The sequence below is a fragment of the Chiloscyllium plagiosum genome, chromosome 13 (genome assembly GCF_004010195.1).
Source record: "Chiloscyllium plagiosum isolate BGI_BamShark_2017 chromosome 13, ASM401019v2, whole genome shotgun sequence".
NCBI classification, from domain to species: Eukaryota; Metazoa; Chordata; class Chondrichthyes; order Orectolobiformes; family Hemiscylliidae; genus Chiloscyllium; species Chiloscyllium plagiosum.
In genome coordinates, this window is record NC_057722.1 from 45,150,149 (window position 1) to 45,166,582 (window position 16,434).

General features: G+C 39.4%; 1 protein-coding gene across 6 annotated transcripts in view; it reads right to left on the reverse strand.

The window, feature by feature from the left end:
* Positions 1–16,434, reverse strand: part of LOC122555960 (polyamine-transporting ATPase 13A3-like) — a 189,421-nt gene that overhangs the window by 94,417 nt on the left and 78,570 nt on the right. For all 6 annotated transcript variants that reach the window (XM_043702270.1, XM_043702271.1, XM_043702273.1 and 3 more), the window contains 4 exons: positions 13,146–13,280; positions 10,290–10,362; positions 7,580–7,711; positions 5,712–5,894 (listed from right to left, as the gene is read on the reverse strand). In XM_043702270.1, the coding sequence (XP_043558205.1) occupies positions 5,712–5,894; positions 7,580–7,711; positions 10,290–10,362; positions 13,146–13,280 (523 nt within the window). The remainder of the gene's footprint in view (positions 1–5,711; positions 5,895–7,579; positions 7,712–10,289; positions 10,363–13,145; positions 13,281–16,434) is intronic.

Sequence of the window (16,434 nt, forward strand, 5' to 3'; positions counted from 1 at the left end):
GTTTCACAGCGTCAGGAACTCAGTTTGATTCCAACCTTGGGTGACTGTCTGTGTGGAGTATCTACATTCTGCCCATGTATGCGTAGTTTCCTCCAACAGTCCAAATTTGTGCAAGTTAGGTGCATTGGCTATGTGCAATTACCTATGGATATGCATGAATATACAACCTTTGCTATAGATCTCACATTCCCCCTCCAATCGTAGACAGCTGGAAAAAGAGTCCAAATTGGTCCTGGAGATTTGTTTCAGATGCAATATCTATCACAAACTGGGAATTGGAGGTGGAGTTAAAATGATAAAGTATATTTGTTCAGGGTTACATTTGTGAAAAAAACAGAACTGTTCAACAAAATTTATCACTTAAGAGTACATTGTGTCACACATGGTTGTGCAGCCCTGAAAATTGGTTGGAATAGATGAATGTGTAGGTGTTGCAACTTCTGCATTTGCATGGAAAGGCCAATTCACAAACGCGAAAGAAAGTTCCTATGTGAAATGGCACAGGAACAGGAAAACATGTGTGGCAGTGGGGACTGATATCCACGACATCACCAAAAGCTTCCACCCACAGAATCATCCACACTTTAGACAGGAGATATCCCAGCTATGCTTTTATCGTTTCTAAACTTAACTATTCAAAATCTTTCCTGGTCCCTTCCATCGCCACACTCAACTTATCTCAAGATTGACAGCAAAACATTCCGTATGCATCAGCAACTTTACATCCAATACCATTATGGATGGTATTGGATGTAAAAATTCTTAGCCTAAAATGGTTCTCAATATTGCAATGCCTGAAATTTAAAATTCCCACCATTGTGCTCCATGGCCTTGTCCCTCCTTCCCTCCCAATTTTTGAAATCTCCTCCATTAAACCAACCCTGAGATTATCTGCACTGCTCCATCTCTGCCCTCTTTTCCATTGCAATTTCCTTTTTCCTCAATTTGCTGTGTGCCTCCAGTCATCTAGATTCTGAGCTTGCAAATTCCTCCCATAATCACTCCAATTCTTTAATATGGTCCTTCAAATGTACTAGGAGAAAGTGAGGTCTGCAGATGCTGGAGATCAAAGTTGAAACTTTATTGCTGGAACAGCACAGCAGGTCAGGCAGCATCCAGAGAACAGGAGATTCGACGTTTCGGGCACAGGCCCTTCTTCAAATGTACTGTTTTGATCAACATTGGTCTCTTATCCTAATATGTAGGGCATTGTCAAATTCAACCTGCTTATCTGCTTGCAAAATATTTTGGACATTTTATTATATTGTATAGTTTTGCTGTGGGTAACAGAAACAGTAGATGAATATGCGATGAATACTGAGGTTTTTAAAATGGAAAGAACGAACTGGGATATTCCATTAGGGTTGTTGGTGGGGGCTAGGGAACCAAGTTAGGCAGTCAGTATTAGGGGAAACACAAGAGTTGGGATTTTTCCCAAAGGTTATGTTGATCATTGCAGAAGGAAATTCTTAGCTGAAAAAAAATTGACACTTTTACCTGGTGTTAACTTTATTCTAAAGGGAAAATACCTACCAGAAATGAGGCATCCTTAATTGGTATGTTATTCACTGAGCCTGTAACATTCCAGCGTATTAAGTTAAATTTTCAGCTTAAACATCATGACAAACAAACACATCATATCATTATATAATAACACAAGAAAGGGATTTGTTGCTCTACACAGTCTGTAAGGAGCACAATTCTGAAAGAGACTTTAGCTGAGTGAGATGAAGGCCAAGCGAGTGAACTGGAAATTTGGTTCAAGTGGGAATTTGATACAAAGGGGCAGAGCTGCTTTAACTAAGAATGACTACAAGATGTAAATTCTCCAGAATCAGAGCAAGTCAGAGAGGTTAGCAAGTATGGGATCAAGTGGCCTACCTGCAGTTAGACAAGTGTCAAAGTGACATCACAAAATAAAACATGATACTAGTACATGTAAAGATGAGTAGGATTGGTTAAGATTTCTAGTCTTTAAATTAAAAATAAAATCTTCCAGTGTCGTTCTTTTTTATTTACTAAACAATAGCTAGTTAACTATAAGAATGATTTTGGTGATTTTTTTTAATAAATATGTAATTACAATAAAGTGTAAAGAGCAGGGAATTTGAAATAATTAATTTATTATTTAAACCAATATGATAACGATGGCAGGATTGGTGATGTGTTGATGTACTGTATGTGGAAGCTGCTGGACTCCAAGTTGCTCCAGAGGTCATACAGTTCAGAAACTAGTCCATGTTGAACATAATGCCAAACAACAGTAGAGCCCACCTGCCTGATCCTGGCCCATATCCCTCCAAATCTTTCCAATTCATGTCCAGAGGAAACTTGATTATTCGAAGGACATGAGCGATAAGTATTTCAATCGGTTAATCAAATTCTGGATAATCGAATGCCAGATAACATAGTTTAGCCGTGCATCGGGACCTTGCAATCTTGCCAGATAAGCCGATATTCAGATAATGGAATGCCAGATAATCGAGGTTCCTCTGTACTTACCTAAGTGTCTTATAAATGTTGTAACTGTGCCCACACCCACCACTTCTTCAGGAAGTTCATTCCAAATACAAGCAACTCTGTGTAAAAAATTTGCCCCTCAAGTCTTTTTTAAATCTCTTTGCTCTACTTGAAATCCCCCATCCTCGGGAAAAGACACCCACCATTAACCCTATCTTTACTCCTCACGATTTCATAAACTTTTATAAGGTCACCTCTCAACCTCCAACTCTCAAGTGAAAAGGTCCCAGCCTATCCTTTCTTTGTAACTCAAACCTTCCATACAAGGCAACAGCCTGGTAAATTGCCTCTGAACCCTCTCTAGCTTAATAGTATCCTTCCTTAATAAATAAATAAAGAGGACCTTTGAATTCAAGCTGAAGAGATGCAGTCTGAGCTGCAGACATTGTGCCACATCAGGGAAGGGAAATTTACCTGGACACTTTGCTCCAGAGAGTGGTCATATCCCTCAGACTAGGTAATTCAAATTTGTGAGTAGGGAGGGTGTAGCTGCAGGCGAAGCGGCAGGTCAGGACATGGGGTTACCTTCGAAGAGTCTTGGCCTCTGTAATTTTCCAACAATTACTAGGTTCTTGCACACTGTGTGGTGGATGAGGGAACTGACCATGGCCCCACTGTAGACAAGAGCCATTTAAATGGGGTGAGGAAATAGGAATATAGTAGTGATAGCAACCAATATAATTAGGGGGATAAATTCTCTACTGTGCAGCCATCATTCTAAAAGACAAAAACTGTGTTGCCAGAGCAAAGGATATCCTCTTGGGGATGCCAAACTTGGCATGGGAGAGTATGGGTCCAGTTGTCACCATCCAAATTAATACTGGTGACATTCACATCTTTAGAAAGGACAAAATGAACAGTTAGGAGCTAAATTAGAAAGCAGAACCTCCAAAGCAATAACTTCTTGATTCCTATTCAAGCCATGGGCAAAGTGGCATATATAAATAAATTCAAGGAATTAAGTGCATGGCTCAAAAACTAGTGTGTGAGGAATGAGATTTGGTTCACGGAATACTGGCATTAGTACTGGAATAGAAGGGAGGTCTTCGAGTGGGACCAGTGCCTTGGCAAACTAAATAATTAGGGTTGCAAAAAACGGGCTTCAAACTAATTTGGGTTGGCGGGGGGACACTGAAGGGCTCAAAAGGGGGGAAATGTAGGTTTGCCAACAAAAGGTTCAGGCAGCACTCTAGACAGCTGTTTGAATAAAGATATCCCAGTGTGGAACATACAGGGACAGTATACAATCAAAAAATGAGCAATAAATAAAGTCCATGGGAGAAAATTGATAAAAAGGCAACTCTAATTGTTCTTCACTTGAACATACATGTTACTTGAAACAAAGTTAATGAAATAAAGGCAAAACTGAAAGTTAATTTAGATGAACATATAGCCATTACAGGTATGGTTACAAGGAGATCAAAGCTGGCAACTAAGTATTTTGGATATGTGACGTTCAGAAGGGCAGGAAGGAAGAAAAGTTTATTAGTACACGATGGATAAAGTACATTAGCAATAAATGATCCTGTATTGGAAGAAGTACGATTCGTGTGACTGGAAGTAACAAGAGGAAGAAGGGGTAATCTACAAGTACTTATAGGACAGAGAGTAAATCAAGAGATACTGAGGGCATGTAAAACAAGCTGTATATAAATCAAGAGCAACTTTAATCTTCACATAGATTGCAAAAATTAGATTGGCAGAGGGAGCCATGAGGAAGAATTCATGGAGTGTACTCAGGACATTTTCCCAGAACCATATGTTGTGGACCCAACCAAGGCTCAGGGCATTTTGGATCCGGTGATTTGTCATGAGGCAAACTTAACAAATGATCTCGGACCAGATTGAGAAAATCTTAGCTGGACTTATACATTTAATAGTAAGGTCCTCGGGAGTGTTGCTGAACAAAGAGACCTTGGAGTGCAGGTTCATAGCTCCTTGAAAGTGGAGTCGCAGGTAGATAGGATAGTGAAGAATGCGTTTGGTGTGCTTTCCTTTATTGGTCAGAGTATTGAGTACAGGAATTGGGAGGTCATGTTGCAGCTGTACAGGACATTGGTTAGGCCATTTTTGGAGTATTGCATGCAATTCTGGTCTTCTTCCTATCGGAAGAATGTTGCGAAATGTGAAAGGGTTCAGAAAAGATTTACAAGAATGTTGCCAGGGTTGGAAGATTTGAGCTATAGGAAAAGGTTGAAAGCGGCTGTTGCTGTTTTCCCTGTAGCATCGGAAGCTGAGGGGTGATCTTATAGAGGTTTATAAAATCATGAAGGGCATGGATAGGGCAAGTAGACAAAGTCCCTTCCCTAGAATGGGGGAGTCCAGAACTAGAGGGCATAGGTTTAGGGTGAGAGGGGAAAGATATAGAAGAAATCTAAGGGGCAAATTTTTAACGCAGAGAGTGGCACATGTATGAAATGAGCTGCCAGAGTAAGTGGTGGAACTAGCACAACTGCAACGTTTGAAAGGCACCTAGATGGGTATAAGAATAGGAAGGGTTTGGAGGGATGCGAGCCGGTGCTGGCAGGTGGGACTAGATTGGGTTGGGATATCTGGTTGGCATGGATGAGTTGAACCGAAGGCATATACCGTGCTGTACATCTTATGACTCTATGACCAGATATTCCCATAGGAGATAGTAACCATAAGATGTTAGAATTTGCCATTTGGTTTGAGAAGGAGAAACTTGGGTTAGAGCAACTGTGTTCAAATCACATAAGGACAATTACAATGGATAGAGAGCAGATCTAGCTGGAGTGGCCTGGGAAAGGAGCTTAACAGCAAAGAGAGTTGAGGAAAGTCCATGACTCATGACAAAGATATATTTCAGTGAGAAAAAAAGGTTTGAGGTTTCCTGATACAACAGGAAAAGCATTTTTCTTCCCTGAAATGTAACTTGTGTCCTTTGTTCCCATATGCCCTCTTCCTCTTCACTTTATCATTATAATTTTCCCTGTAATTACTCAAGTCAAATTCATTTCCACAATTCTGCAATAAACCTATCACTAATCAGGTATTATTTATGTGAATGCGCTGCAATTGTTTCAAACATGTCAATCTTTCACAAGTAATGAGTTACAGCAATTATATACATAATCTCTATTTATACATAAAAAGTCATCCACACAAATTTTCTCTCAGTTTATACAATAGCTGGTTTCTAACCAGTCTACTTGTGAAAAGTAACTTACCTGTTCTGACTACAATAGCTCTGACAGGTTCCCCAGTATAAAACCGTGTCTGGATTACAGTACTACCACAGAAGAGTGTGTACCGTTTGTGCTTTTCTGGATTGTAGATTTCGTCTTCTTCTAGACCTTTGAAACTGTTATTTGGATTTGGTAAATTGATTTTTGTTACAGGAACACTTTCACCTTTATTAAAAGGAAAAGTAATGATCATCTGTGTGCCTTTACCATATTTCACATCAGTAATTGAACAACAGCAGCCAATGTTGTATTAATGTGCCAACAAGAAGTTGGGCTGAATGTGCTAAAACTAATTTCAGTCTGAGCTGAATTCAACCCCAAAATGTTATGAATAAATATAACAGCTAACAGTTAATGGCAAAGCATGAATGTTTCTGAAGGACTTTGCACTCCAACTATAACTGAACTGATATTCATGCAGGACAATTTATCTTCAAAAGTATAAACTAGAAAAATGGTTATTAAACGCTTGGTCTGAATTGCATTGAAACATGAATCAGTTATTCAGCCCGTTGAACTTGCTCTGATATTCAACAAGGTAACTGTTGATCTGTACCATAACTCTATTTATCAGCCTTTGATTGATAATTCAGTGTCTATATAAAACAAAGCATTCTGACAAATTTTGTTGTTCGATCAGATGGGATATTGAGAGCCAATGAAGTATCTGTAATTCTGCCACATTAAAAATCTCAAAGAAAAAATATTTGTCTATTGCTAAATTAAGCGGTAATTTAAAACACAATGGCTCTAGGGATTTAAATTTCTCAAGAATACATGCATCACTGTATACTATCTGAAAAACATCTACAATAACTAGAATATTAATAATCAGAAATGAAGTCAGTAAATTAGCAGTATCATTGAACGACCGGTTTTCAATATTCTTTCACAGATATGGTGTTACTGGTTAGGCCAGCATTTACTGACCATCCCTAATTAGGGATGGTCAGTAAATGTTGGTGGTAAGTCACCTTTGTGAACTGCTGCAGACTATATGGTACAGGTACACCCACAATGCTATTAGGAAGGGAGTTCCAGAATTCTGATCTAACCACAGTTAGGGAATGGCAATTTGGTTCCAAGACAAGTGGCTTGATAAGGAACCTACAGCTGGTAATGTTCCATATATCAACTTCCCTTGTCCATCCAGGTGGTATTTTATTTAATACTTCATTACAATTATTTAAAACCCTGTTTCTGCTGTATTTTAGGCATATAAAAATGCAGGTTCTGAAAATCTTCTAAAGCGGACTTGACCAATGACAGAAACTAAAACTTTTCAATCAACCACTTCTTCAAATATGTTGCCAATTACTGTAAATCTTCCCCACAATGTTAGGTGCCATTGCTTCCCTGTCCAACACCATCACCAATCCTCTGTACAAAGCCATTAGTAATAAACTGTGCTGTATCTTTGGCTTTCTCCTCTGCTTGAACCATTTCCTTGGTTTTAGAGCTTGTGTCAATGTGAAAGATATTACAGGTTATTCTGCTACAATGCACGTTTCATGAACGCAAATTCGCTGGTAATTTGACAGACGAAGTGGGGACAGTTTCTAAAGCGTGAACTTTTAAAATGTGTATTGGCTGTGCGCAAATTCATTGCCAACACTTTAAACACTATTTCTGAAGCGCGATTTTACTATACATGCGAGGTTGTACAACAACGCAATCATCAAATTATAGAAGAACTATCTGTGTTAGAGCTCAATTTCACTACTCCTATTAAGAATAAGGAAAAGCTGAATGATATCTTCCTTCAGAATTTAACGGAATGCAGCCATTATTTTCAGAATTAACCACAGAACCATGCACAATTTAATTCCACGCATTGCATAATTAATTACCTGTCAACATGCTTTCATTGACAATGCAAGTGCCATTAAGCAGTACTGAATCACAAGGCATTATGGTCCCATTCGTTGGAATGACTATAATGTCACCAGGCACAAGATCTGTAGACAAAGTTTCTTCTATTTCTGAAAGATTTAATAAACCAGGGAATTTTATTTCCCATTGTTTGTGCAACAGCAAAATACAAATTACTTACTTTAAATTTTATGCACAAATTCAATTAAACTAGATGAATTAACATGCATTCTACAGAAGCTTTTTAATTCCTTCTGTTCCACATTTCCCAATTCATCTTTGCTGCTTTGGATATAGGAATAGAATTAGGATATTGGTCCATTGAGTCTGCTCCACCTTTTGATCATGGCTGATATGTTTTTCAATACCATTCTCCTGTCTACTCCCCGTAACCTTTTATTCCTTTACTAATCAAGAACCTATCTATGTCTTAAACACACTCAATGACTTAGCCTCCATGGCATTCTGTGGCAATGGGTTCTACAAATTCACTATCCTCTGGCTGAAGAAATTCCTCATCTCAGTTCCAATGGTCATCCTTCATTCTAAAGTAGTGTTCTTAGAACCTAGTCTCTTCTACGAGTAGAAACATCTTCTCCATATCCACTATATCCAAGCCTCTCAGTATTCTCTAAGTTCCAATGAGATTCCTCCTCATCCTTCTAAATGCCATTGAATGCAGATCTAGAGTCCTCAACTGTTTCCTCAAATGACAAGCTCTTCATTCCCAGGATCATTCTTGTAAGACTCTTCTGGACTCTCTCCAATGCCAGGAGATCCTTTCTTAGGTACAGGCCCAAAACTGCACATAATATTCCAAATGAAATCTGTCCAGAGCCTTATGCAGCCTCAGCTGTACACTTTTGCTTTTGAACTCGAGTCCTCTTGAAATGAATGCTAACAGAACCCGCATATTAACCACAAGAGAATCCTGAACTAGGACTCCCACGTTCCTTTGTGCCTCAGATTTTTGAAGCCTATCCCCATTTAGAAAATAGTCTACACCTCTATTATTTTTATCAAAGTGTGTAACCTCACACTCTCTCACATTTAATTCTATCTGCCACTTTTTGCCAATTTCCTAGCCTGTCCAAGTCCTTCTGCAGCCTCCCTACTTCCTCAACACTACCTGCCCCTCCACCTATCTTTACGTCATCTGCAAACTTAGCAACAATTCTCTCAGTTCCTTTGTCTAGATTGTTAATGGTGATATGAGCAGTACTTCTGTACTTTATTTCGTATGGTGTAGATATTTTGCAGCATATGCAACTTAAAAGCTGTGATTAATATGGCTAGGAAAAATGCAGACTTCTGTGGAATTGGTGACCATTAGATTCTAATTGGCTTACATAACAGATGTCAATGACATAAATAAACGAGGAAACATCTGTCCAAACTAGATTTATTTGCTCACTGCATTTGATCAGGAAATAATTGTGTCAAAAACTCATTTAGTGGTTGGGGTGGATTACTTCAAAGATTAATTGTTGCAGACTGACCATGGTATAGAGAAAATTAATACTGCACCTACCACCACAATACTGGAAAGCCATGTATCTGCTGCTATCACAGGATCTAACTGAATTGATTTGAAGCTTTGGGAAAAAACACTATCACTTGCCACCACATGTGAATCGCAAGTTAGTAAAGCTGACATCATCATTATGAGCCTCTACTCTCAAAGTATCTTTGCATTGTTCACAATTACATATAGTCTTAATTGATAACACAGGTGGATGTCACAGGCACAGTTGCTGCAAACATAGACTCCCAACTGACAATGACCTAAAACAGACTCAAGCTGCCATCATTCAATGGTTAGCATTTACCTAACTGCCAATCAGATGGACAAAAAACATGTTTTACCTAATATGGTACAAATCCAAGCTGAAAACAGTCTATGAAATAAGGCTTTGTAAGACGCTAAGTGTGCCATCATCAAGAAGAGAAAACAGAAGTTAGAGTTCAAACAAGAGACAAAGCATGAAAGTTAACCATAAGCTTCAGATTAGTGTTCCATTGTGAAGGTGACTGCTGACCATTGCCCTTTGTTGAGTGTTGCATAATATCGCGTTTATTGTTGTCGACTTAATAAAGCCCATGAAACTTGTGAACACTCAGATACGTGGCATGGTTTTGTAGCAAGAGCTTCAAGTTCCTTTTGGATTAACTCTCCCAATTTAGTCTGTAATTGTAATTTACCCAAGTCTTACAATTATGTTAAAACAAACCCTAAATCTTATATAACCAATATAAGTTGACCAGGTTAATTATTATATTTGGAAATGCTAATCCATACAGGACACATAGAATGGTATTATTTAGATCATACAGCACTGTCTGGTAAGAGAAGCCACATTTTATTATGGACATGAGGAAAAACCATTAGGTCTTTTCCCAGCATTCACATAGGAGGTATTCAACCACAGTTGACCACTTTAAACTAAAAATATCTAAAAGGACGATTTCCACTAAAGCACCTCTGATTAATCCTAGCAACTGGACTTGACCCACAATTTCAGGCACTGAAGGATATATATGTAATAAATATTTCAAACTTATTTCCTCAGTTTCAAACAGGAGTGTGGGCTGTAAAGATCTTTTATTCCCAAAATATAAACTCAGGTATTTTAAATTCTTATGTTAATTAAAGCAATCCTCTTTCAAGGGTTTTAAAAACTCACTTACCATTATTTGCTCTGCACACTGAAACTCTGATAATGCTGTGAGCTGCGACCATGTCATGCAACATCACATATTGCTAGAAAACAAATCAAAACAATTAAAATTCAACCAATCGTAGTTACAATTGTATCTGCAAACATAACAAAACTCTCAGTTGCTGGGCTAATTCATCCAACCCAGAAGAAGCAGGTTGGCATGATGGCACAGTGGTTAGCACTGCTGCCTCACAGCACCAGGGTCCCAGGTTCAATTCCAGCCTCGGGTCACTGTCTGTGTGGAGTGTGGAGTGCTCCGGTTTCTTCCCACAGTCCAAAGATGTGCAGGCTAGGTGAATTGGCCATGTTAAATTACCTGTAGTTTTAGGTACATTAGTCAGAGGGAAATGGGTCTGGTTGGGTTACTCTTTGGAGGGTCGGTGTGGACTGGTAGGGCCGAAGGGCCTGTTTCCACACTATATGTAATCTAATCTAATCTAAAAAGCATTGTCCATCATCATCTAGCAAATCCTAAAGCCCAACAAATTCACTTTACTTTATGTGGTCACCCGACATAATTAGTGTAAAACAACACTAGAATGACATGAGGAAAACCCCACAGGATGGAGAACTTTGGAATTCAGGAGTTTAAAGTCACCTGTTCTTTCTGAATACGCTACAATTAGCATACATTGGGTAGTCAACTAAGTCTATGGTGCTGATATTGGAACCAGAAAAGTGCAGCATTTCCATTCGCTTATTACTGCCTCCCTCCCACCCACCCATGTTCATCCCTGGGCACATCGCTACAGCATCTTGACTACCTCCTTCGAAACATCTGTACAGGAAGGAGTGAACTTACTCTTCGCCACAATCTGGAGTCCTGTCTTTTGAAACACCCAACCCAACCCTACCGCCTTCGTGAAGTCTCACCTTACCTCTTCATCCCAGACTCACTACTGTGCATGCTTCATAAAGCTATTCAATTGCACAGATCACTTCTCCACTCAGAGCTATTTCTCTCCTACACTTGCCACTCTTAGACTCACTGGTGAGAAATGTCTCTGTTTGGAAGAATATCTCTTTGCAGAATCTTCCACTTATGCTTCTGTATTTGGAATCCAAGTCACAGGCCAAAGAGCTCCCCTTTGTGGGTCACACTGTGCTTCCTGACCTGCCTGTTGGATTAGCCTGCTGAAGACCATGTAGCACAAAACAGAACATACAACATACAATGTTACAGCCCAATATAGGCCCTTCGGCCCTCGATTTTGCACGACTTGTGAAATGAATCTGATGCCCATCCAGCCTATACTGTTCCATTACTATCCAAATGTATGTCCAATGCCCATTTAAATCCCCTTAATATCGGTGCGTCTACTACTGTTGCAGGCAGGCCGTTCCACACCCCTACTCTCTCGGAGTAAAGAAATGACCCCTCATATCTGTCCTAAATCTATTAGCCCTCAATTTAAACCTATGTCCCCTCGTGGTATCCTTCACCATCTGAGGAAAAAGGCTCCCAGTGTCCAACCTATGTAACCCTCTGATTATATTATACATCTTGATTAAGTCACCTCTCAACCTTCTCTCCAACGAAAACAGCCTCAAGTCCCTCAGCCTTTCATCGTAAGATCTTACTTCCATAACAGGCAACATCCTACTAAATTTCCTCTAAACCCTATCTAAAGCTTCCACATCCTTCCCATAATGCGGTGACCAGAACTGCACGCAATACTCCAATACATTGTCCTGCAGTTAAAATAAAATTGTGTTTCAGGTAGCATATAAATTTTAATATCAGTCTAAAGTGTACAATTGCCTTAATCACTTAAAATATAAACGGTTACCCATTAGATATGATTTGGGAAATACTTTGTGTTAGAATAACTGACTTTGAAATGTCTTGCTTAGAGTCATAGAGTCATAAAGATGTACAGCATGGAAACAGACCCTTTGGTCCAACCCGTGCATGCCGACCAGATATCCCAACGCAATTTAGTCCTACCTGCCAGCACCAGGCCCATATCCCTCCAAACCCTTCCTATTCACATACCCATCCAAATGCCTCTTAAATGTTGCAATTGTACCAGCCTCCACCACATCCTCTGGGTGCTCATTCCATACATATACCACCCTCTGCGTGAAAAAGTTGCCCCTTAGGTCTCTTATATCTTTCCCCTCTCACCCTAAACCTATGCCCTCTAGTTCTGGACTCCCCGACCCCAGGGTAAAGACTTTGCCAACTTACCCTATCCACGCCCCTCATAATTTTGTGAACCTCTATAAGGTCACCCCTCAGTCTCCGACGCTCCAGGGAAAACAGCCCCAGCATGTTCAGCCTCTCCCTATAGCTCAAATCCTCCAATCCTGGTATCATCGTTGTAAATCAATTCCTGCTAAGATTTGCTTTCCCAAAATTCAGCACCTCGCATTTATCTGAATTAAACTCCATCTGCCACTTCTCAGCCCATTGGCCAATCTGATCCAGATCCTGTTGTAATTTGAGGTAACCTTCTTTGCTGTCCACTACACCTCCACTTTTGGTGTCATCTGCAAACTTACTAACTGTACCTCTTATGCTCGTATCCAAATCATTTATGTAAATGACAAAAAGTAGAGGACCCAGCACCAATTCTTGTGGCACTCCACTGGTCACAGGCCTCTAGTCTAAAAAACAACCCTCCACCCTCTGTTTTCTACCTTTGAGCCAGTTCTGTATCCAAATGGCTCGTTCCACCTGTATTCCATGAGATCTAACCTTGATAATCAGTCTCCCATGGGGAACCTTGCCGAACGCCTTACTGAAGTCCATATAGATCACATGCTTCCTTACTTTAAAAATAATTAATAACAGTCTATCACTATTATTTGTGAATCTTACCTTTCTGATGGTATGCAGGGAGGTCACTATTGATACAAGTGACATTATAACAATTGCCACGCCATAATAATAATAACCATTAAAAGTCCAAAGAATAATACTGAAGAGTTGAAATATGTAGAAAGGATTAAGCACCTGAAAATAGAAATACAAATTACACACTATTAACTACATAGCCACCAAAATTAGATCTAGGTACTGTTAAAGCACCTATTCGAGATGGCTCAGGGAATCCCTGATGGACTCGATTTGTAAGCCTCTCTTGATTCATCCCGGAGATCGCATCCTATGGTAGTCTGGAATATAAAACTCTTTCAGACAGTTTAGTTTAAATTATTACCATTATTTACCAATGGCATCAATGTTACACTATAACATAGATACCTACAAGCCAGGCTTGAGCGAAGGTTCTAAAACCATTAGCAGAGTAGCAGCGTCAGCTCTTACCCCTAAGAGCTCTCTCAGCTACTCCCCTTATTGCTGCAAACAAACTGTCTTGACACAGAATTTGGTATTAAAATTACAAAAACACATGATGTCCTTAATCAGATAAGCAGCAATAAAATGGCAGAAGTTTGCAGAGAAAGAGAAACTCATTGACAGGTCTGTGTACGCTTGACTAATTAAGCTACATGCACATCAAAGTGGGAACCCTTGATCAAGCCAGTCCAAATGGTCAATTGCTTTGACTAGTACATCATAACGAAAGACTAGTCTAAACTATATGGAAAAGATCATGAGGTAACCTCACTCAGCTAACATGCCCAGTATCATTGTCCTACGAATGGCTTTTTCTTTTAAAATCATCTTAGATTCCCAGAATGCAAATTAAATTCATAACATTCCCAGATCTCGAGCTCCAAGGAACAACACACAAACATCTAATCCATGACAAATCACTGTTCACTCAAATCAGATCATAAAGAGTTAACCTTTCCACCAGCTTCCGACCTGTCTCTCTCTCTCTCACTCTGTGTCCCTTGAAACTTTCGGTCAGTGAATATAATTTACAGAAGTATATTTTCTCTCTCTCATTCACACATGAACATCTTCCAACTTTCTTGCTATGTCCATTTTAGCTGTTGTGGTTTCCTAGCTTGGACGGGTAATGAAACATTCACCTTCCAGAACAGTCAAGATTAGGGAGCTGAGCTTCATAAATTCAAATCTGTTCAGTGTGGTATACATGAAAATGTATCAAGCTTGTTCAATTATATGCATATTCCATTAAGTTTATTAAATTACAAGTTATTTTCCTAATGAGTATGAGTTTTATTAAGAGTCTTCAATATAAACCAGAAATTCAATTATGCATCATCCAACTTTGAAATATGGCAATCTTCCAGCCTCCGGCATGAGAAGCAAGTACTGCCACACATTCCACAAGTGAACAAATGTAATCATCCTTTTTATACTGTCAATGAATCGGTAAGAACAAATGACACCGCCCCCCCCAACCCACCGTGGTCAAGCACTTTCCCACATATCCTGTAGCAAACATGTCATATGTAAGGCTACAAGCTTTCTCAGTATTTCATAGCTGTAAATTTAAGAAGCCTCAACTCTACCTAAATATATCAACATAAAAACAACCTCAATCACATTTTTTCAATTCCAAACAACTAAACTCAGGAGAATAATTTTTAATCAAACCACTGGAAATTGACAAGAGTTTCATATGTTAAAATGTTCCAAGTACTTTACAGGATAAAGTACTTTTAAGAAGTTATTAATTTTGTAAGTTTGGAAAATATAAACATTTCTATAAGCATATAATATACCTGTCTGATACACACATCATTTAAATCTCCAAAATTAGCAGGCAAAAGGAATAAACTGCCTCAGGCCTGGCAATAAATTAAAAAAAATTGCAGGCCTGGAGTTCAAAAGTTTAGTTTCTACACTCTTAATTTGCATCCAGAGGAATTTTTTTAGCCAGTGACAATCAAACAAGACTGTTCTGGACCTAATATTTGGAAATGAGCCCAAGCAGATGGTTGGCACGTCATTAGGGATAGTTAAAATAATTAGCTATAGGATGGCTACGGAAAAAGACTAGGATAGGACAGGAATAAAAAGTTCTAAACGGAGGTAGGATAATTTTACTAAGACAAAAGACACTTGACCCAAGTGGAGCAGAAGCAGCTAGTTGCAAATAAAACTGTGTTGGAGTAGCAGGAAGTATTCAAGAAGGAAACAGTGCAAATAAGGGACAAATAATACTCCTGTAAAGACAAGTGATGGGACCAAGATCAGAGAATCCTGAATATCAAGGAAAGTTGAGATTAAGAAAAGAAGTGAAGTTTATTGCAGATACCAAGGGCTCAATAATGATCTCCTTGAGGAGTACAAAAATTGTAGGGGGTAATCTCAAAAAGGAAATTCAGAAAGCAAAGCGAATGCACGAGAAAGCGTTGGGTAGAATAGAGGAAATCCAAAGAGTTTTTTTTAAAATAAAGAGCAAGAGACTAAAAAAATGTTCCATTAGAGATTACAGAGGTAATTTGTGTGCGGACTTAGAAGATGCACAGTACTCAATGAATACCTAGCATCTGTCTTCACAATGAAAATGTATGATGTAGGTATACACATCAGGGTAGAGGACTGAAATATTAGAAGAAATTAATATTGAGAGAGGAGGGGCTTGAGGATTTAGCAGCCATAAAGTGGATAAATCTGCAAGCCCAAATTAGATCTATCCCAGGCAGTAATGTTCAAATCTTGTCTATCCACGGTTGAGGTGTCAGTAGACTGGAGGATTGCTAACATTGTTTCATGGTGTGTTGCCTGCCCGGTGCCAGGGTGCGAGACATCTCCGACCGTCTTGAAAGGATATTGGAGCGGGAGGGGGAGGATCCAGTTGTTGTGGTCCACGTTGGTACCAACAACATAGGCAAGACTAGGGTGGAGGACCTGTTTGGGCATTATGAAGCACTAGGCAGGAAATTGAAGCACAGGTCCTCCAGGGTCATAATCTCCGGATTACTGCCCGAGCCACGTGCCAATTGGCATAGGGACAAGAAAATTAGGCAAGTAAACACGTGGCTAAGGGATTGGTGTGGGAAAGAGGGATTCCACTTCATGGGGCATTGGCATCAGTTTTGGAACAGGGGGGATCTGTACCGTTAGGACGGTCTCCACCTGAACCGATCAGGTACCAATGTTCTAGCGAAGAGGATAAATAGGGTGGTCAATAGGACTTTAAACTTCTGAGTTGGGGGGAAGGGAAAGTGAAAGCGACAGGGAGTATGGAGGTAAATGGCAAGATAAGCAGCAGGATAGAATGTTT